The sequence below is a fragment of the Eleutherodactylus coqui genome, chromosome 12 (genome assembly GCF_035609145.1).
Source record: "Eleutherodactylus coqui strain aEleCoq1 chromosome 12, aEleCoq1.hap1, whole genome shotgun sequence".
In the NCBI taxonomy this organism is placed as follows: domain Eukaryota; kingdom Metazoa; phylum Chordata; class Amphibia; order Anura; family Eleutherodactylidae; genus Eleutherodactylus; species Eleutherodactylus coqui.
In genome coordinates, this window is record NC_089848.1 from 28,520,732 (window position 1) to 28,542,730 (window position 21,999).

General features: G+C 41.5%; 1 protein-coding gene across 1 annotated transcript in view; it reads left to right on the top strand.

Moving 5' to 3' along the window:
• The first annotated feature begins 4,952 nt into the window (after positions 1–4,952).
• Positions 4,953–21,999, top strand: part of TMC2 (transmembrane channel like 2) — a 98,114-nt gene continuing 81,067 nt past the window's right edge. Inside the window, exons 1-3 of the mRNA XM_066584678.1 lie at positions 4,953–4,998; positions 8,738–8,785; positions 13,727–14,024. Coding sequence (XP_066440775.1) covers positions 4,953–4,998; positions 8,738–8,785; positions 13,727–14,024 — 392 coding nt within the window. The remainder of the gene's footprint in view (positions 4,999–8,737; positions 8,786–13,726; positions 14,025–21,999) is intronic.

Consider the following 21,999-nt stretch of genomic DNA (forward strand, 5'->3'; position numbering starts at 1 on the left):
ATGGACTTGTGTTAAGTACAAAAGGAGGCCACACAATATGGCATCAATAATTAAAACCCATGTTGCCTGTTTTTGTCTTATTAGGTTACACTTTCCTTTTGTACAAGTCCTTTTATTTAAGACTTGTCGTTATAAGGATATTGAAAATAGAAAATAATGATGATACGATTCCAGAATATTCCTCATTTACAGGCAGAGAAGCTACAATATGAAAGTGAGTTGGCTCCAAGTCTTTATTATTGCCTGACACACATGGTTAATTTGTTTATCTCTCTTCATCAATAATGTAACCCCTTCAGTAGCAACCTCTCAGGGGAAGAATGAGGCACAAAGAAGTTATCATGTAGAAGTGGAAAAGTGAAATATCAATGTCCAGACAATGGATGCATTTCTTCCGAAACAATGTAGCATACAAATTACAGCTTTAAAGAGCCACTCCAGCGAAAACACACTTTTCCATCAGTGCTCCACCGGATTGTCTGTCTTATTCTGGATGTATTCTGTGTATATTGAATGTTATTACACTCAGTAAGAGGAAGAAAATAATCATGTAGACAGGATACCGTTTAATGGCAAAGCAATAGAAATGATATTAAAGCAACCCACCAGTTTCACGAGAACATTTTGTCCTGGAAATGGAGGGAACAGTTAAATCACTTGTTGTTGGTCTTTTGAGCTGATTACCCTCTGATCCACTGATTCGGGGTCCAGTTGTCTAATATGGGTGATGCAATTTTCAGACTATCCAATTCCGACAGTGCATTGGTAGTGTTAGACTACCAATGTACTATACCAGCTCTCTGATTGGCAAGCACTGCTCATGTGATCAGTGCTGGCCAATCAGAGAGCAGTGCACAGTGTGCATCAGGTAGATAGAAAATTGCATTGGCCATCTTGGACAGCTGAAAGCAGGATCACAAAGTAGTGGATAGGTAGAAGAAAATCCTGGCAGCATGTAGAGGTGCTATATAAAATGTGCTCTTTATTCTCCCATCACACAGAGACAGCAACGTTTTGGCTGTGAGACCTTTCCTAAGCTTAGCAACCATATTGACAACATGTATAGTAAATCACATATGCCCAATAATTAGTGTCAGCCAATTGCAGTGAAGTGGTAATCAGAACCCACCCACTGCTACAAGTGCTGCAAATTACATGTGTCCATTAAAATGTAGATAACCCATGTGTTGACGTCCGGAGCGGTATGAGACGAAGGAAGAGATGCTGACCTCAAGGTACTTATCATGGGTTGTCTACATTTTAATGGCCACATGTAATTTGCAGCATTTGTGGCAGCGGGTGGGTTCTGACTACCACTTCACTGCAATTGGCCGACACTAATTGGGCATATGGGATTTACTATATATGATCATGTTGTCAATGTGGTTGCTAAGCTAGAGAAAGGCCTCACGGCCGAAACGTTGCTGTCTTTGTGTGATGACATGTTGTTTATGTGCTTGAATTGTTCTTGCCCTAGAGTTTATGTACGACATACTACACAAGAGCGCCGCAGATGTATCTAGCAACATCTATCCACAGTGGCACTTGTCAAAGGGGACTTGAGTAGGAGGGGGGGAGATCCTCTACTCTAAGCAAGCAGAGTGGGTATATCAACAACCACAGTGGGTATATTAACAACCACAGTGGGTATATCAACAGCCTGAGTGAGTATATCAACAACCACAGTGAATATATCAACAACCTGAATGGGTACATCAACAACCAGAGTGGGTACATCAACAACCAGAGTGGGTATATCAACAACCTGAATGGGTACATCAACAACCAGAGTGGGTACATCAACAACCAGAGTGGGTATATCAACAACCAGAGTGGGTATATTAACAACCACAGTGGGTATATCAACAACCTGAATGGGTACATCAATAACCAGAGCAGGTATTATCAACAACCAGAGTGGGTACATCAACAACCAGAGTGGGTACATCATCAACCAGAGTGGGTACATCATCTACCAGAGTGGGTATATCAACAATCAGAGCGGATAAATATAAACAACCAGAGTGGGTATATCAACAACCAGAGTGGGTACATCAACAACCAGAGTGGGTACATCAACAACCAGAGTGGGTACATCAACAACCAGAGTGGGTACATCAACAACCAGAGTGGGTATATCAACAACCAGAGTGGGTATATTAACAACCACAGTGGGTATATCAACAACCTGAATGGGTACATCAATAACCAGAGCAGGTATTATCAACAACCAGAGTGGGTACATCAACAGCCAGAGTGGGTACATCATCAACCAGAGTGGGTATATCAACAATCAGAGCGGATAAATATAAAAAAACCAGAGTGGGTATATCAACAACCAGAGTGAGTATATCAACAACCAGAGGGGGTATATCAACAACCAGAGTGGGTACATCAACAACCAGAGTGGGTACAGCAACAACCAGAGTGGGTATATCAACAATCAGAGCGGATAAATATAAACAACCAGAGTGGGTATATCAATAATCAGAGCGGATAAATATAAACAACCAGAGTGGGTATATCAACAACCTGAGTGAGTGTATCAACAACCAGAGTGGGTATATCAACAACCAGAATGGGTATATCAACAACCGGAGTGAGTATATCAGCAACCAGAGAGGGTATATTAACAACCAGAGTGGGTATATCAACAACCACAGTGGGTATTTAAAAAACCAGAGCAGGTATATCAACAACCAGAATGGGTATATTAACAACCAGAGCGGGTATATTAACAACCTGAGAAAGTATATTAACAACCAGAGCGGGTATATCAACAACCGGATAGGTATATTAACAACCAGAGCGGGTATATCAACAACCAGAGCGGGTATATCAACAACCAGAGTTGTACACAATAAGGTTACTTGCAGTACAGAAGAAATGAACATTATGAAAGCAGAGTGCTGATATACCCGTTATAACATATGACCAAACATACTAAAAGACAGCACAAACCATAGAATGTCAATACTTTGTTCCAGTCATATGAATGAGTAGTCGTAGTCTGTAGGGTTCTTTTCATGGACAAATTTGATATCTGTGCCTAGAAACAAAAGCGTGACTACTTGACGTGTGTTCTGTGTGGGGAAATCCACATGTGGGATTACCTATTGAGAAGGCCCAGCTGAAGTGTAATCCCCAGCAGTAATCTGGTGATCAGCCATTGATGTCTGCTGTGGATTTTGAGGTGGAATCAGCACATAAAATTCTAACAGGGATTCCGTCCGTGTGAGCGCAGACGTAGGTATTACTATTACCAAACCATGGTAAACATTCCAAAGGACAACCCTATTTAGATCGCTGTCACATTGGCGTATTTGTGTATTCAAAGTTTGTGTGGGCAATCCGCAGTGAATAGACCCCATTGATTTCAATCAGTTCATTCACGTGCACATTTTTTCCTTCGCATTTCAGTTGCACAAAAAATAAAAGAATGCAGCATGCTCTATTTTCCTGTGCAATTGCGCACCAGAAGTGCACATAGAAGTCAATAGGAATGCGCAACTGCACGCTAAATACGCTAGGAGATGCGGACACACTGCGTAACTGCACAGGGAAAAGAACACATCTGGAACTCATTAGACTAATTAGTCATTTCAGTCACATTTCTTTGCTGTGTGCAAATGTCCATGCGTTGTAACAGTACAGTAAGACACGCCAATGCGCATGCAAAAGAGCATTGTTGGTTCTGCAAAAATGCAGTGCTCCTGTGTGCGCAAATACGCATACACTAACCGGCCTTACTCACAGCGCAAATGAAAACTGTGTAAAGAGCGGGGGTCCCTAAGGCCACTCTCACACATGCCACTTTTTTACCGTGATTACCACGGTGTCCTGAGTGTTGCGCTAACCCCCATTGATTTCAATGGGGCCTAACAGACAAGCACTCGAACGCAACGTTTCTAACAACGCGATTATCGAATGCTGTCTGTTCTATTTTTGCGCGTTTTAGTGCTTTTTAATGCACCTCATCACCCATCGCAATAATGGAGTGCATTAAAAAGCGCTGTCAAACACCATCGCGTGCTTTCAACAGCGCAACTCAAAATCGCGGTAAAAATGCCGTGATTTCAAGCAGCGTTTTCTGAACGCATGTGTGAGAGGGGCCTCAATGTATATGTTCGTGATGGTAAAATCTGTTCATGTGACCCCATCCCTTTGGGTGGCTTCAGGTGAGAGTATGTGCAAATACGCTCGCCTCAGTGCAATGTATTGGTGCAGTGAACAAGATCGATTTGCGCACACGTCAGCACATAGAACTGTACTTCTTTGCGCATGCTGGGCCTGTTCATATGTGCGCACAACACCCCACATCCTAATTTAGAAGCCTATTTAGCCTAATGAGGTCCAGTTGAGTTCTTTTCCCTGTGGTTTTGCGCAGTGTGTTACACATGTCCTTGGATTTTGTGCACCTACCATAGACTTCATGGAGACCGCTAGTGTGCGAATACGCAGGAAAATAGAACAGGTCTTATTTTTTGGTGTTAAGTGCATGCAAAAAATAGTTCATGTAAAAGAACCCATTAACATCAATGGATTCTATTCTCTGTATTGCGCGCTATTTTTGCATGAGTGAATACATGTGAGTGAAGCCGCCTTTACCTGTGGCTTATTAACACAAGTGATAGTAGTGCATTATAGTAAGACTAAAGTGAAAAGATAAAGTCATGAATTCTGCATTCAACGCCTCCATCTGATCTCCTGCGGTTCCCTTCATGTTTAAGTGATACGCTATGTAATCTAATAGCCCAGGTGCAGCACGGGTCGGAAGGAAAAGGAGATCAGTAGATATATGAGGCTGTAGCTGAATGCAGGAACCAGACTGAGAAAGTTGTAATATGTGTTTTTAACAAAACACTAAGAAAGTCCAATTATTAGCCACAGTTGGTGGAGAAACTGACTGCTGCGAGGGGTCATTCAGTAGAAGACATCTCAGAACATCAAACATGGGGAAGAAGAAGAAGAGTCGCTTAGCAATTATAATGGAGGATGGTAAGTACAACTCTGGCCTGGACTTAGTTATATATACTACCCATATCTATCTATCTATCTATCTATCTATCTATCTATCTATCTATCTATCTATCTATCTATCTATCTATCTATCTATCTCATATCTATCTATCTATCTTACTCATATCCATCTATCTAATATCTATCTCATATCTATCTAGCTAATTTCTATCTAATATCTATCTATCTCATATCTCTCTATCTATCTATCTATCTCATCTATCTATCTATATAAAATCTATCTATCGCTTGTCTATCTATCTCATATCTATCTATCTATCTATCTATCTATCTATCTATCTATCTATCTATCTATCTATCTATCTATCTATCTATCTATCTATCCCATATCTATCTATCTATCTATCTTATGTCTATCTATCTCCTATCTATCTCACATCTATCTATCTATCTATCTATCTAATATCTATCTATCTCCTATCTATCTATCTATCTAACGCTTATTGTTGCCCTCATCCACTCCCACCTCGATTATTGCACTCGTTGCTGATCAGCCTCCCCTGCACCAGACTCTACCCTCTCCAATCCATCCTGAATGCAGCAGCCAGGCTCATCTTCCTGTCCAGCCGCTACTCGGACGCCTCTGCCCTGTGCCGGTCACTGCACTGGCTGCCCGTTAGATACAGAATTCAATTAGAATTCACCACCTTCATCCACAAAGCCCTCCACAGGGCAGCGGCCCCTTATATTGCCTCCCTCATCTCAATCCATCACCCAGCCCGGGCTCTCCGCTCTGCTAACGAAACCAGATTGAGCGCCCCTTTAATTCGAACTTCTCATTCCCGCCTCCAAGATTTCTCCAGAGCAGCATCGGTCCTCTGGAACGCACTACCAAAGGCTACCCGAGCAATCCAGGACTCGAAAAACTTCAGGCGTGCTCTAAAAACGCTTCTCTTCAGGGAGGCATAACGCATTCCCTAAACAAACCCCTCTGTACCCCCCTGATAACATGCTCCCTGACCCACTGACTGCAATCCCTGCTAGCTACCATAAACCGCTCCTGCAGACATACAGATTCTGCCATCACACGGCTAAATGTCTGACCATTGTTTATGTGTATATCACCCCTCACTCTCCACCTCACCATACCGTGCACATCTCCAGCCCCTCTACCTCCTGTATCCCCCCATTACTTGTAGTATGTAAGCTCGTTGGAGCAGGACCCTCACCCCTATTGTTTCCATCAACTGATTACTATGTAACTGTGGTTCTGTAATGTTTGTACTTTTGTCTTTCTGTATCCCCTGTCTATGTAAGCGCTGCGGAATATGTTGGTGCTATACAAATAAAGATTATTATCTTATATCTATGTATCTATCAATCTATCTATCTCATATCTATCTATATATCTATTTATCTCATATCTATCTATTTAATATTTATCTCATATCTATATATCTAATATCCATCTATATATCGTTTTATCTCATATCTATGTAATATCTATCTATCTATCTATCTTATCCCCTTGTTGACCAGTGTACAGCATATTTGCATACAGAGAACACATACTACACATACAAATATATGTATGCCTTTAATGTATTTTCATTTATACTTTACTGTAATAATATTATGCAATTGTTCTCACATTCTAATACTAAACAGAAAAATGAAAATATTACTGATTGTGGAATTGTTGCACATTGATGGCTCAGCTATTAAGTAGTCTCACTCTATATACTTTAGAAGTTCACCCTTAGGGCGCCTACCCACTTGCGTTGCCGATTTTCGCGCGTGAAAAATGTGGCATTTTCGTGCGTTTTTTGCGCGTTTTTCGCGGCGTTTTTTGCAGCCCTCCATTGACAATCATGGGTGCATTAAGAGAAAAATAAGGAGACATATGCAACTGACAGTTCCTATGTGAAAAAACCCCACGAACCGGAAAAAAAAACCCAGATGGACAAGAACACATTCTATACTAATTGCTCTTGAGAAAAAACGCAAAACATCACAGGAAAAAAAATCGCAAGTGGGTAGGCGCTAGAGATGAGCGAACGTACTCGTTTCGAGTACTTACGCACCCGAGTACCGCCATTTTCGAGTACTTCAGTACTCGGGTGAAAAGATTCGGGGGGCGCCGGGGGGCGGGGAGAGGCCTCTCTCTCTCCCTCTCCCCCCACTCCCCACTGCTACCCCCCGTGCCGCCACGGCGCCCCCCGAATTTTTTCGCTTGAGTACGGAAGTACTCGGAAATCGCGGTATTCGGGCGAAAAAGGGGCTTGGCCGAGCACGTTCGCTCATCTCTAGTAGACGCCCTTACATGGCAGTCAAGTCAGAAAAAAACTAAAAATCAGTATTGCAATAAAAATATATTTTTTAATATCTAACTCATATATCCACACATTAAATGTAATCTAAGGCTGCAATATTTATTATGTTGAAATTTAGTTGCAAATGTGGTTCTTGGGTTTTATGACCTCAAAGGAAAAGGAACTTCCTCGTATCTTCATAGCAATCCTTACAGATGTTTCCTTTGGATAGCCAATAACATACATTATCAATGTGCAGTGAGATCACTTGTAGGTTACCATCCAAATTTGGGTTATAAAAAGTTTTTTTAGAGGGGTGATCAACTCAAAGAAAATAGATGTACAATAGAAAAAAGCAGGTGGAGCAAAACTCATATGAACTGAGTGCCCAGAATATAGGTGAGAGCCGTGGAGGTTTGAATTGTGCGAGAAATTCTAGAGATGCTGCCGACCAGAAGACACACCACCTAAATGGGCGTGAGTGTGTGGGGGAGTGATTTTGCACTCCTCCAACTCAAAGAAAATGACCAGTGTACATAGTATATGATGGAACTGAAGATTTGCTACAGAGAATCTTGCTTGGGTAGAGGTGGTGTTCTCGAAGAAGCGGTCTTTGCAGGAGGTTTTAATGTATATGAATTGTTATGTAGATGTCTTAGTTGGAGCCCAGATTTGGGGCAAAATTTGAGTATACTGTGCTGTAACCTAGAACATACCATATATACTCGAGTATAAGCCTAGTTTTTCAGCACATTTTTTTATGCTGAAAAAGCCCCCCTCGGCTTACACTTGAGTGAGGTTAAAAAAAACAACAACAAAAAACCCGCTGTCATATGCTAGCTCAGTTTTGTATTCCCTCACTGTCAGCGCTGTGTAAGTAAGCGCTGTCACTGGATCGAGTGCCAGCCAAACACAGCCGGCACTCGATCATTCACAGCCATTCAATGAATGACATCACTGAATGGCTGTGATTGGTTTATCGATTGCCGGCTGTAACTGGCTGGCACTCGATCCAATCACAGCGCTTACTTACACAGTGCTGATGGCAGGGGAATTAAAAAACGTGCAGGGAGAAGAGAGCAGGGAGAAGTCTGAAGCAGCTTGCCGCACCGCTGAGGAGACCATCGCGCCGGGGACACAGACGCAGGCTGGGAGGTGAATTTTGCGGCTTTTTTTAACCTAGTATATACTCAAGTATAGCTCGGCTTATACTCAAGTCAATAAGTTTTACCAGTTTTTTTGTGGTAAAACTTATTGACTCGGCTTATACTCAGGTTGGCTAATACTAGAGTATATACGGTAATTATGTCTGAAAGTCAGAAGGTCTACAGACATTACAGTAGAGATTCATAGAAACATAAGTGAAAGGAAAGGCACTGGAAAGTTCTTAGTTCTTACCACAGTATACACAAAATATTCACATGTCTTGTTCTTTTTTTTGTCAGCGGGCATTGAAATTGATGGAGAACTGGATTCTGATTCAGACACTGATGGTGAGTATTCAAATGGAAATCGTTGGTTCATCTTTTGGTGTCCTGGAAAAAGCATATAATAACAGAGATAGAGAGATTGAATTGAAATGTTCATGAAAAAAATGCAAGCCACAATACAATGTTTAGGACTCATTGCTTTACAGTATTTACACGACCAGAGTCAAAATATCATGTCTACATTAGTAATAAATTACAGGTTCTGCATATAAACCTAATTGCTTTTATTTCTCAACTCCTTAGAGACGGCCAATATGCCTTTTTACTGACCTCACTAATAAGCTTTTAACCGGCACATACATCTTTTTAAGGTGGTGGCTTGGCTGACTACTGACAACCAGGCTCCTGCTCTAACTGCCAGATGCGGAGAAACCTCAGATCCTGGCAGTTTAACCCCTTACATGCCAAATCAATAGCAACTGCACCTCTTTAGCAGATGACAGGAGGATGGGGATCCTTTTGTCATCTGTTGGCATCACACAGTGTGATTGCACTGTACCAATAGGTTCCTGTTTGAGCCAGAAGCCTGACAAAAGCCTACATGTTTGCCATGTAGCTCAGCCTATTGGACCCTGGCTCCAGGAGAGTCTTACACGCTGCTGTTGTAGGCTTAGTAAAATGCACTAGGTAAGTAATGCAGTGTGCTATCCTAGCGAGCAGTGGAAATATAACATCATCAAGTTCCCTTGTGGAACTACAAAATAGCGTCAAAAAAGTTTAATTAAAGGGAAAAAATCCAGTTTAAAAGAATACGTGTTTTTCCCCCACAAAAAAGTTTTTAAATGGATAAAATACCAAAGAAAATTTTATAAAAAGTGGCACATAGTAGTTATTACCACATTCGTAATGGTCCCAGACAATGAAAATGTTTAGTTAAATGGTGAACACTGTAAAAATAAATAGAAAAACTAATGCCATAATTGTTTTTTTTTTGCCTCCAAAAAAACACAATAGGAAGCAATCCAACAGTCACGGGTACCTCAAGATTGTACCAATAAAAGCTACTACTCTTCCCACAAAAAACAAGACCCCACAGAGCTCCATTGCCAAAGAAAAAAGAATGCTATTGATCTTTGAGCTTCTACCCACCAGCATTTTTTTTATCGCTGTGATATCACTGCGCTATTTTCAATGGGACTTTCTAATGTTAAAATCGCATCGCACAAAAATCGCAAGTTTGTGCTTTTGTGACTTTTTTGCGATGCGATTTTAACATTAGAAAGTCCCATTGAAAAAAACACAGCGATAAAGAAAACACTATTGGTTAGAAGCCCTTAGACTGCGGTGATGCAGATTCAATTGTTTTTTCTAAAAATGTGTTAATATTGTGCAAAAGTAGGAAAAAAAATATTTTAAAATGGTATTGTAGTAATCAAGCCGAAAAAATTATCAAGCTATTTTTACCGAATGGTGAGCGCTGTAAAAACAGAATGCAAAAACAATGGCGGAATTTCTGGAATTTTTTTCTACCTCACCCCAAAAATGTAATAAAAGTTCTACAGCACATTATATGTACCATAAAGTGGTGCAATTAAAAAATACAACTCGTTACAAAAACAATCAAGCCCTCATACGGCTACACCAATGAGTTATGGCTCAATTGAACCTGAAGGCACAAAATAGTTCGGTCACCAACACACGAAGTCTCACCGGCGTAAGAGTGGAAAATGAAATAGGAAAATTCAGAATCTCATTTCAATTTTCTATAAATACTTCCTGGTGGTTTCTTAAGATACAAAGATTCCCGAGGTGAATGTAATAATGTAGATGTTTAGGAGACTGGTCAAACTAAGCTTTGACTAAAACATACCACTTACCGCCTTCTTTCTCCTTCCAACTTCTAACAACTTATAATACAAGCAGATTTCCATGTAAGAAGAAATAATCCTCTATAAAACTGTAAATGGTGTTTGACGGCACAAAGCTGAGTTATGGCTCAGGGAATTGCTGTCAGATGCATTCCTTTCAGAAGTTTCTTAAGATAAATCGGAGCGTTCTTACTTTGGCAATTTGAAGACTTTTTTACAGAAGTTTGCAAAATTGAATAGGAAGGAAATCAAGATTAAACATGAAAATATCTTGAGAAAAGAATCTGCTCTGCAGGACATGAAAGAACAGAAGACATGGAGCGCATTCTGAAACCACCTTCCCATTGTTACCAACATTTTGATATAATTTCCAGGGGCGTTTTCCTACTGTCTCATACTATCTCCAATGACCACTCCGCTCTCCACCACACTTAGAAGTACATTTTATGCATTCCAAAACTTTATTTCTATTAATTATTTATATGGTAATTAATTCAGGTTAAGAGTAACGTCTCACAAACTTCCCTAAAGACAATAACTTAATTGAACTGTTGGCAATTATATAAAGGAGCCTGCTGGGCACTTGCTTAGGGGCGCCACAAGCATAGGGGCCTCATGCTAATCTATGGATGTTAACATTTCAATGCATCTTGTATCATGTATAATAATGTTGTGTGGCGGGATATGAGCTTGGCTTCAATCTCTCTATGCCGGGTGTGAAGACTTTAATTTTGTCACTTTCTGTTTCACTTTCAAATTCCCCATAATTCCTTTTGTAAATTACCCATAATTTCTATAATAAAAAGACAGATTTACAGCTGAATGAATGTGTGGGTCATCTTGTGAAGCGTAGTACATCGTCTTGTTACTTTTTAGTGTAAAGTAGCCTGGCACTGATCTGGATCATATTTTCCTCCAGCAGGTTTCAGGGTATTCTGTAGCTTCCTAATTGTATAGTGTGCACACATAATGAAAGAATCCAGCCAGACACAAGTCATCAGCCTTGAATCTCAACCAGCTCTCTCTCGAGTTACAGAGCCTCGGGGCTTTATTGTAACACATGATACCTGCCCTTTATGGGCGTGCAACAGATTACATCAGTAACATATACATTTTCTTATTCGCTGGATCATATAGAATCCCCAGCCTCCTTCTCCTCCTGCTCTCAAGTCCAGTGTAGTATGGACTTTGTCCCCTCAGCATGCAGTCGAGCTGAAGGAATTTCAGTGTACGTGACAAGTCATTGTTTAAGTAGTTTCTGTGCTATTTAAGAAGTTTCTGTGTGGGGGCAGGGCTGGGGAAACATCCAAGGTGAACACAAGCAATACATATAGCACTGTGATTTAACTCTTTCCTTATGCAGCAGAACTCCACATTTGGCTGAAGTAACAAAACACACATCTTTCACCATGCCATTGTCCAGCAACTACCATAATGAAATTATGCAGTCATTAGCCTCTATAGAGTCAAATCACTACAGCTGCGTAATACTTCCAGTTCATTACAAATCAATGAAACATAAAGTTTAATTGAAATTTTTATTCTTGCAAGTAGTTGTCGTAGGGGCCCCAGTACACTGCTTGGCACAGGGGCCCATAATACTGTTAAGGAAGCACTGAGATAGGTAGATAGATAAGTAGATGGAGATAGCTACCATAAAAAGGTAGATGCTACATTTGTGCAGGGTGCAAGTACGATGCCCTCTAAGAATGCCACCAACACATCACACCAAGATGCTATTAATGTCTGCCATAGACAGATATAGACATATATTATATCACTAAAACACAGGAAACACAAAATAGGGAAAGTAATGGAGACAGAGAAAAAGGGTATGGGAATGCCAACCTTAACCAACTTTGGTGTGACAGACATTGCTTAAAGGAGAGTGATCACTCTGATAGGGGCGGCCCCACGTCAGGATACTAGGGAGCCTAGTCTGTCCCTAGATGAAGGGGGAAGATGTTTACTGCAAATAGAAAGAACAATGTATATAAAACAGTATTTGGTAGAAGTGAATAAGCCACACACAGAATAAATAGCCACAGGTACTTTGCTGACAGGAGTCCGTTGCCTCACCAAACAATTTTGGCAGGACAATAACCGGCGCCCATGAAGAGGTAGGCTCAAAATGCTTCCACTTATGTTGTTCAGGCTGGTGGTTGACCCCTAGTTAACCAGGACTGGGGTAGAAACCCCTTAGGCTTCATGTTCATGGGCTGATCGGATTCCGCATGTGGGAGCCTGCAGTGGAATCTGACCCTGCCCATGGCCGAGGGCACTGCGGGTCCTCTACTTACCCCTCCGGGTCTTCATTATCTTCACTGTGGACGTGCACAGTGAAGTTTTTTCTTTTTCTTAAACTCCTGCTTTCCTGCGGAAACTGCAGCCTGTCCACAATTGAATCCACACTGAAATAGAGCATGCTGCAATTTTTTTTCTGGACCAAAAGGTCCACAAATCAAATCCACATGCTTTGTTTCATTTGCGGATGCCCATGTTTCCCTATGGGCAGCTTGATTTACCGATCTTCTATGCGGGTGACCAGCGTGGATTCCGCACATCAGTTCCATCCATGGACATTGGGCCTTTGTGTAGTAAGTGGGAGTATAGCTATAAAAGGGGACAGCAAAATGACACATTCAGTTTTCAGACTGTGGCGAGAAAGCAGTAGTTAACAGTATGGAAGAAGAACTGATCCATCAACAGACCTGAGATGGACCTAGTCAAAGTGTCCACTGCAGAAAGTGGTCAGTTGAGCATAAGATGTAATTGCCTTCCGATCGAGTAGAAGACAAGAGAGTTGCTGAGTTGAGAGAGTGATACAAATAGGCAGCCTCCAGTCTGTGTTTCGTTGTCTGAAACCTTTCAAGTCTCTATGTCCATGACAACAGTGAAATATTGTGTTGAAAAGTTACTCAGCCTCCTCATCATGACTTGGGATCGGGTGGATTTACTTCATTCTCTGGCCCAGTGAAGTTGTGGCTGGCCATGCAATATTCAAGTTGCACTTTTCTGACCCATATTGAGAATCAGAGATATAACAGAGTTCCCTAACTATTTTTTACTGACATTACTGCAACAATTTTACTATTTTTATTAACATCACAATTATCTGCTTAATATTATATTATAGATGAAGAAGAGGAGGAGAACATAAAGCCAAAAATAACGGGCAGAAAATTACCGCAAAAAGAACCTCAAAGGAAAAACGATAGTGAAGAAGATAGTGAAGATGAGATACCGAGAGGAAACCGAAGGAATAGGAGCAGAGCTAAATCAAATGATGATGATGAGGAGGAGGAAGATGAAGAAAATGGAACCAGTAAGAGAAGGAGCAGGGGCAGGATTAAAAGGAAGGTGAAAGAGGAGCAAAATAACGAGATCAAGGGAAAGAAGGGTCAACAGAAGGATGAGCAAAAGAAGAATGGCAGGTATTGTTGTGGGCTGGAGAAACTACTGAACTTACCATCATGCTCTTGAAGAGACATTAACCCCTTAAGGACATGGCCTATTTTGGCCATAAGGACGCAACGATTTTGGGGGGATTTTCTCTCTACTTTTCAAAAGGTGTAACCTTTTGTATTTTTCCATCAACATGGCCGTATGACGGCATCATGTGTTTTTGCATATAGAATTGTAGTTTTTATTAGTACCAATTTTAAGTACATCTAATATATAACTTTTATGGATTTTTTTTGAGAGCGGCGAGAGAAAAGACATAAATTCAGCTTTTTTTTTTACAGCGTTAATCATGCAGCATAAATTACACGATACATTTTTTTGCGAGTTGGTACAATTATGCCGATGCCAAAGTTATTATAATTATTTTTGGTTTTTCCACTTTTGCACAGTAGAAACCCTTTATTTGGATTTTTTTTTTATAATTGTTGCCTTCAAAGACCTATAACTTTGGGGCTTGTTTTTTATGTGATTAGCAGTAATTTTATTTGTACCATTTTGGGGTACATACAGCTTTTTTGATCACTGTTATTGCATTTTCGAGAGACAAAGCAAACAAAATGAGAATTTTGCCTCCAGTTTTTAGTTGTTCTTTTTTTTACAGTTTTGTTGGCTAAATATTGTGATCAATTTATTGCACATGGCTTTACGGATACAATGATACCAAATATGTGGGATTTTAAAATTTTTTAATTTTTTAATACAAATAGTGCACAAAAAAGGGAATTTAATTTTTTGATATTTTTTTTTACGCTATTTTCATTTTTTTTTTACATTTTTAATGTCCTTGCAGGGGACATGAACCATAACAGCTATGATCGCTATGATAATTGCTTGCAATAGTGCTATAAGTCTAGCATGTTGTAGGTGGGTTAACAGCAGGAATTGCTATTCTTATCTATCCCCGCTGTTGCAGCAGGAGTCTGGTTATCCGTGACAGCCACCTTCTGCTGCGGAATGGGGTGGGTTCATCTTCTGAACTCGCTCCATCCATAGAATGTAAGTTTACATCTTGTTCCATTAAGTACCCTGCAGCCAGGATGTAAACTTACGGGGTTAAAAAATATATATCTTATTTCCATTTGTTGCAGTTGGATATAGTGTATTATTTCCTGTAATCAACCAACTCAAACAAGCAGAGGCTGTCTGCGTTCCTTAATGACCTTAATGACAAGAAGTCCAAAAAATTGTTTGTCCCAATGACGTCTACTTTATCCAACATATCTTTATTCTTTGGTTGTGGAGGGCCTGTGGCAAGTTGGGGTTACTTGCCCAGGATCTCCTGTTTACTTTCCCCTGCCCTGGGGTGGCAGCACCGCAATGATGTCCAGAAACAGGGTAAAGTCCAAATGCTGGTTCCTCCAGCATTTATTTCAGCATACGTATTCAGTTTACATACAGTCCAGCATATCATATGCAACATGCAAATGCACACTGTTATCCACCACAGTGCTCACAGCAACACGTACCGCTTCCTTCAGCGGACCTTCCAGGAAGGTGATTTCGCCTCGACAGGCAGTGACCGAGGGGCCGACTACCCCCTGTCTGCTCCGTGCTTCCAGGTCCCTCACAGACCAGCAGCAGGTCTACATAGACCTCAGGCCCCACGGGCCTCAATGGACCCAAGCTCCACAACTTCAAGGACCCTGATTTTGTGACGGAGGGAAATTTAAACTGTGCAGCCGCACCCTTGCAGGTGCAGGTTAACTAAGTCAAACACAGTGACTGTGCTCAGAAGCCCTCTACAGGCCACTCTTCTTACTGACCATAAACATATCAAACAAGCAAGTGGTCACAGTACTGACTAAACTTTATCACATACAGTATGGAATAATCAACAATTGGTGCCGCTACTGTCGTGAATTTATTTTGGGGTCTACGGCGTAATCAATAGGAATGTTTGCACCCTTCCAGATTTATGTTCAGAGTTTGTGCGCACAATGGAAGAGATCACACGGAGACAAGACTGTCAGTGTAGAAAGTCTTCCTGACTCTGTTTATTAGTAGGCGTATAGCATCTTATATAGCATGATGAGTTAATTGCCCTTTATTGGCAGCAGGAAGCAATACGTGGTTGGAAATTAAAGCATGGGATTGGGTGGTCAAAATATGGTCTTTTGGGATCCGGTCCTATGTGAGTTGCTGTCGTCATCAACGTCTGACATCACGTGTTTTCAGATGAAGAGCCAGCGCCATCTTTCTGAGTTCGATGGAGGGGGCAGGGGCAGGAATGAGCAATGTGTCGTCAAATGATGCCTGAGGGTTATGTGCGGGTAAAAAGCGTGACCTGAGGTTATGAGCGTGTGTTTCTATCAAGTTGCACATTCTGATAACGGTTAATAGTACAGGCCCGCGGTTCAACCTGCCCATAGGAAAGCATGGAGCATCCGCACCTCCATGCACACATGTGGATTTCTTTTGCTTTTTTTGCAGAAAAGAAATTGCAGCATGTTTCATTTTACGTCGAATTCCGTGCGGATGGGCTCCATCAATCTCTATGGAAGCGAGCAATCCGCAATTCAATTGCGGATGCATTGCAGATTTGTAGGCAGACACCTCTGTGGTTGCTTGGTGACCAAGTAGGGAGGTGAGGAGGAGGGCGAAGGCAGTCACTTTGGGCTTGTGAATTTTTTCCTCAGTGCAGCCGCGTACATCCGTGCAGAAAAAAAAAAATTGTATCTGCGATCGCCGGCAAGCATTTAAAAATTATTTTCGCAAGTCTTTTGCTGCAGAAATCCGTGTGTGCCGTGAACATCAGGCATAAGGTTGGGTCCAGACGGGGCTGTTTTGCAGTGGGCATTGCGCTGCAGATCAGCAGCAGAAAGCCTGCCTCTAAACCAGCACCACTTGGGGCAGATTTTGAATCAGCTTTTATCACATATTTCTGTGTGGATTTCACTCCCTTCTCGAGAAGAGATAAATTCTGCAGCGGAAACAGCGATAAAATTGACATGCTGCGGAACTGAATACTGCGCCGCATGTCAATTTCCTCACGATTTTTGTCTGGATTATTTCTGCAGCTTGTGGGTGAGATTTTCAGAATCTCAAACACTCTGCTGCTACTGTAAGTGCTGCGGAAATTCCGTGATACATCCATCTCTTCTGTATCCCCCTTATTTGTCAATAAGGGCTCTTTCCCACGAGCGGATATATGGCAATGACGTTTTTACGTTTTCCTGCCTGCTCCATATAAGCATCTAAATGGGCATTTTTCCGCGATCCCGGCCAGCTTTTTCTTGTCCAATTACACGACCGCGAGCATCCTTTTTAGCGAAGAAATACACCGCACCCCGGAAAACCCTCGCTCTGCCAAAAACCTTGGAATTGCTTCCAATGCCTATATAGAGGCACCTGTAAGCTTTTCGCAGCATTGGATGCTGCAAAAATGTCTCCCCCTCCCTTCACTTTCCCTCCTCCCATAGGAGTCTGTGAGACCCACCAGCGTATATTGGCCAAAAGATAGCTCCAGAACTGTCTTTTGGCTGAGTGTATATGCGCGGGCTGCGTATATGTTATATTTTTTGCGCTACCGGCGTATAAACGGCTGCATTGGAAACCAATGCTTCACATGGATACCATATATATGATCCAGGAGCGCTCTTATAATGTAAACATATCAGTTCTTCCCGTAGCAATCTTACTTGGCTTGGTTGGTCTATTTTGGTCTATTGTTAGACATTGTAAAATGCATATACATCACTAGAGACTTTGTTATTTTTTTAATCACTACTACTTATGTACATTAAACGTGCCTGTGTATTAGCGCTGTGTTCATGTAGCCACATCTCAACTGAAATTTGTCAGTCACAAAAAGATCAAGTTGTCTTACTTTAAATGCCATGGAAACCATTGTACATGAAAAATCAATACATCAAGTCCCTGCAGAAAAAAATGATGCGCTTGTTAGTTTTTGCATTGAGTTTTCATTGTCATGCATTTAGAAAGCCTTATTCTTGGTTTGCAGGCTGTTCTACATTGAAGTTTCTTGCTCAGGGATATTCCCAGCATTGATTAGTTGGTGTCTCTCATAAAAGCTTAGAAGCTCAACTTCCCAACCTCCTATTCTCTTTTTAAAGGCTGTGTAGCATAACCATGCCCACTCAAAAATACACAGCTATCTTTCACCCTTTCTCTGAGTAACTGCTGATCCTGTTCCCCCTCACTGCTGATAAGAGCAGAAAATTCACCTGGAGCGAATTACAGCCCTCTGTAATAGTAGCTTTAATTATATACAGGAGATACACAGGTTTCACCAGCATGGTACATATCACTATATACAGGATGCATATCCCCCTGTATATAGTCCCATGCTGGTGTAACCTGTGTACCTCCTGTATATAATTATATGTATACAGCTTGTATAACTTATACCAGCCATACATATGTAATTACAATTCCTTCTCTACTCACCTCTGCAGCAGTCTCTGGGCAGCCTGTAATGGAAAGTCCCCTGTTGTTTGATGTGATCTGCAGCCACAGGTCCTCTCTCAGGTCCTGTGCATCCAGTGCTCCGGAGGTGAGTAGAGCCGCACTAGCCCCTTCCCCTGGTAAGCGCTGGCCATCAGAGACTGATAGACTGCAGCTGTGACCACTCACAGCTGTAGCCTATCAGTGGGAGGGCCACATGCTGTGGGGGTCTGCAGCCTGTAATTGGCTGCCGACTCCACGTGTAACAGCCCTCCCCTCTGCGAATGCCGACCTGCGGCACTACCTCCCGTCTCTCCTCTCCTTCCTCCCCTCTCCCTTCTCAGCCATCATGCGTCCGACAGCGCCGGTCCCCTGGGCCCCCTCAGCTCAAGGGCCGGATTGCCATTGCGATCCCTGCTTCACCTCACCATACGCCAGTGGATGACCTATCTTCAGGATACGTCATCAATAGTTGATCAGCCGGGGTCTGCTGCTCAGTATCCCAAACGATCAGCCAAATGTGTGCCCGCTGACAGCGCTGCAAATACACAGAGGTCAGAGCGGAAGCATCTGCTACACCCTCTGTGTAGTGGCTGGCCCTGGTAATTGCAAGCGCAGTTTTCATTGAAGTCAGCAGGCGCACAATCAGCTGATTGCTCACGGTCCCGAGCGACGGACCCCAGACGATCAACTATTGATGACCTTTTCTGAGGATAGGTCATCAATAGTATGTTCCCCGGAAAACCCCTTTATAGGCTTTTTTCTAGGTATCTGTAGCTTTCCCAAATGCCAGATGCCACTGATGTGAGGCCATTAAAGTAATTAATCATCAATTGGTTGACATAGAATATGTTAGATTTATTACTATTTTATCACATTCTTCTTCAGGTGCCTGGAGACATTTTAGTTTTATTATATGGGTTTGTTGTGTTACGTGACTAGTAATTACTATTGAGCTATTAGACAGCATGTGCCTTCTTGGGGCTTTGAGTTATTTTCTCTAAAAGGCTTATTGATTTCCAATTGATTTAGCAGTGGCTTTATATTGATATTGCAGTCCTTTACAGTATTTATTGCTATAGAGTTTCTGATAAAATACATTCCTCATGTGAGCACTGTGATTACTAGTCCACAGATATGGACCATCTAGAACAGACTAAGACTGGTGTCAGTAGTATGAAGCCTTTAAGCAGGATGAGAGTTATTTTTACAGGAGCTGGAAAGCAACAAATTTGGGAACACTGACTAGAGGGTTTTTTATGAAATGTGATATTGCTCCTATTGAGTTCCATAGGACTTGTATGCAACTTTGTATGGATCACCAGGACTGTAACACATAGCATGTATGAATATAGGATCCATGCTCTGCAGTACAAAATTGAGCACTAAAAGGGTACTTAAAGGTCTTTTGCGACTGCAAATAAATGATGGCCCATTCTCAGGATACTATGTTTCCCAGAAAATAAGACACTGTCTTATATTAATTTTTGCCCCAAAAGAGGCAGAGTGTCTTTTTTTCGGGGGGAGTGGTGCTTATACTCACCTGGTCCGCGGCGTCCTGGTGCCTCGCACTGCTAGTCTCCGGTGGTGATGCGGCAGACTGCTGTGTCCTCTGTGCTGAGGTATATTTTTCTTTCTGGTGACGGAGCTTTGAATACCCTGCCCTCAGCAAAGCAAGCGCAGTGATTGGATCAAGTGCCAGCCAATCACAGCCGGCGCTCGATGAGCCAATCACAGCCATTCAGTGATGTCAGCTTCACAGCTTCAACTTGTCTAGTTCTTTTTTAATCCCTTGTCTCTCTTCTCTAATGTTAACTATCCCTCCTAACTTTGTTTCATTGGTAAATTGGATCAGTTTTACCTCAATTCCTTCCTTCAGATCATTTATAAAAATGTTGAACACCACTGGGCCCAGAACAGAGCCTTGTGGTACCTCATTTGACACATTTTTACAGCTACATGTGCAGCTATTTATGACCACTTTTTGAGTACTATCACTCAGCCAGTTGTGAATCCACCTAACAGTTGCCTTGTCAATCCCATATTTGGTTATTTTTTCAATAAGCATGGTATGAGATACTTTGTCAAATGCTTTACTAAAGTCAAGATATACTATATCCACCGCATTTCCCTGAGGAACCCAGTCGGTAATTCTGTCATAGAAGGAAATTAGGATTGTCTGACATGACTTGTTTGTTACAAACCCATGCTGGCTCTGGTTAATTACTACATTTTTATCCAAGTACTTGCATACATGTTGTTTAATAATTTGTTCAAAGATCTTTCCCGGTATAGATGTCAGGCTCACAGGCTTGTAGTTTCTTGGATCCACTTTCTTTTATTTTTTAAAGATTGGGACAACATTTGCCCTTCTACAATCTTCTGGGACTTCTGTTCTCCAGGAATTTTCAAAGATTTTGGTGAGTGGTTCAGCAATTATCTCTGCCACTTCCTTCAGTATGCTAGAATGTAATTCATCTGTACCTTGAGATTTCAATTCATGTAAGTTAGCTAAGTGTCCTCTCACCATCTCTCTGCATATAGGTAGCCTGCATTCTTTAATTCCCCCAATAGCACAGGGAAGATCAGCTGATGTTACATTTACTTTCTGAAAGAAAACAGATACAAAATAGAAATGTAAAAGTTTGTCCTTCTCAACAGCATTCTTAACCAATTCTTCACCATTTTCATTCTGTAAACATCCTATAGCATGTTTGACTTTTCTTTTGCTTTTGACATACCCCCCAAATCCTTTTTTTAATTGTTTTTAGCTTCTCTTGCAAGCCTCAATTCAGTTTTAGCTTTAGCTTTTATGACACTTGCCCTACAGTTTCTGCAGACTGCATTTGCTAAACATTTTTTTCTTCTAACATGTAAAGTTCTGAGTTCATCCAGCCTGGTCTCTTTAAATGCTTTCCATTCTTCCATCTTTTAGGGACTGTTAATGGTTGAGCTTTGAGAATCTCATTCCGCTAAGCTTCTCAACCTTCCTGGACATTTCTGGTCTTAATAACATCAAGCCCTCTTTCTGAGTTCATTAAAATCTGCCTTTCTGAAATCCAAACTTGAGGTCTGAGTTTTCTCAGGTCTTCTTCCCCTTATTATCCAAAATTCAAGGATAGCATGATCACTGGCTCCTAAGGTCCCAACCACCCTTACTTCCTCAACCTTTTCCTCCTTGTTAGTAAGAGTTAGGTTCAAGATAGCAGATCCCCTTGTTTTCTCTTCTACCTTTTGGAATATAAAGTTGTCAGCAAGGGCTGAAAAGAATTTGTTGGATCCATTACTTTTACCTGAGAGAGATTCCCAAAAAATGTCTGGATAGTTAAAATCTCCCATGATCACTATGTTGTGCTTTTCTGAGAGCTTGGCCATCTGATGTAGAAACAGTTCATCAATATCTTCTGCTTGTCCAGGTGGCCTACAGTAAATGCCTACAATGGTGTCCTTTCTGTTGATCTCTCCTTGTATTCTTACCCAAACAGTTTCTACAGAACTATCATGCTTGGAAGCTTGAATCTCTGTGGAGATTAATATTTT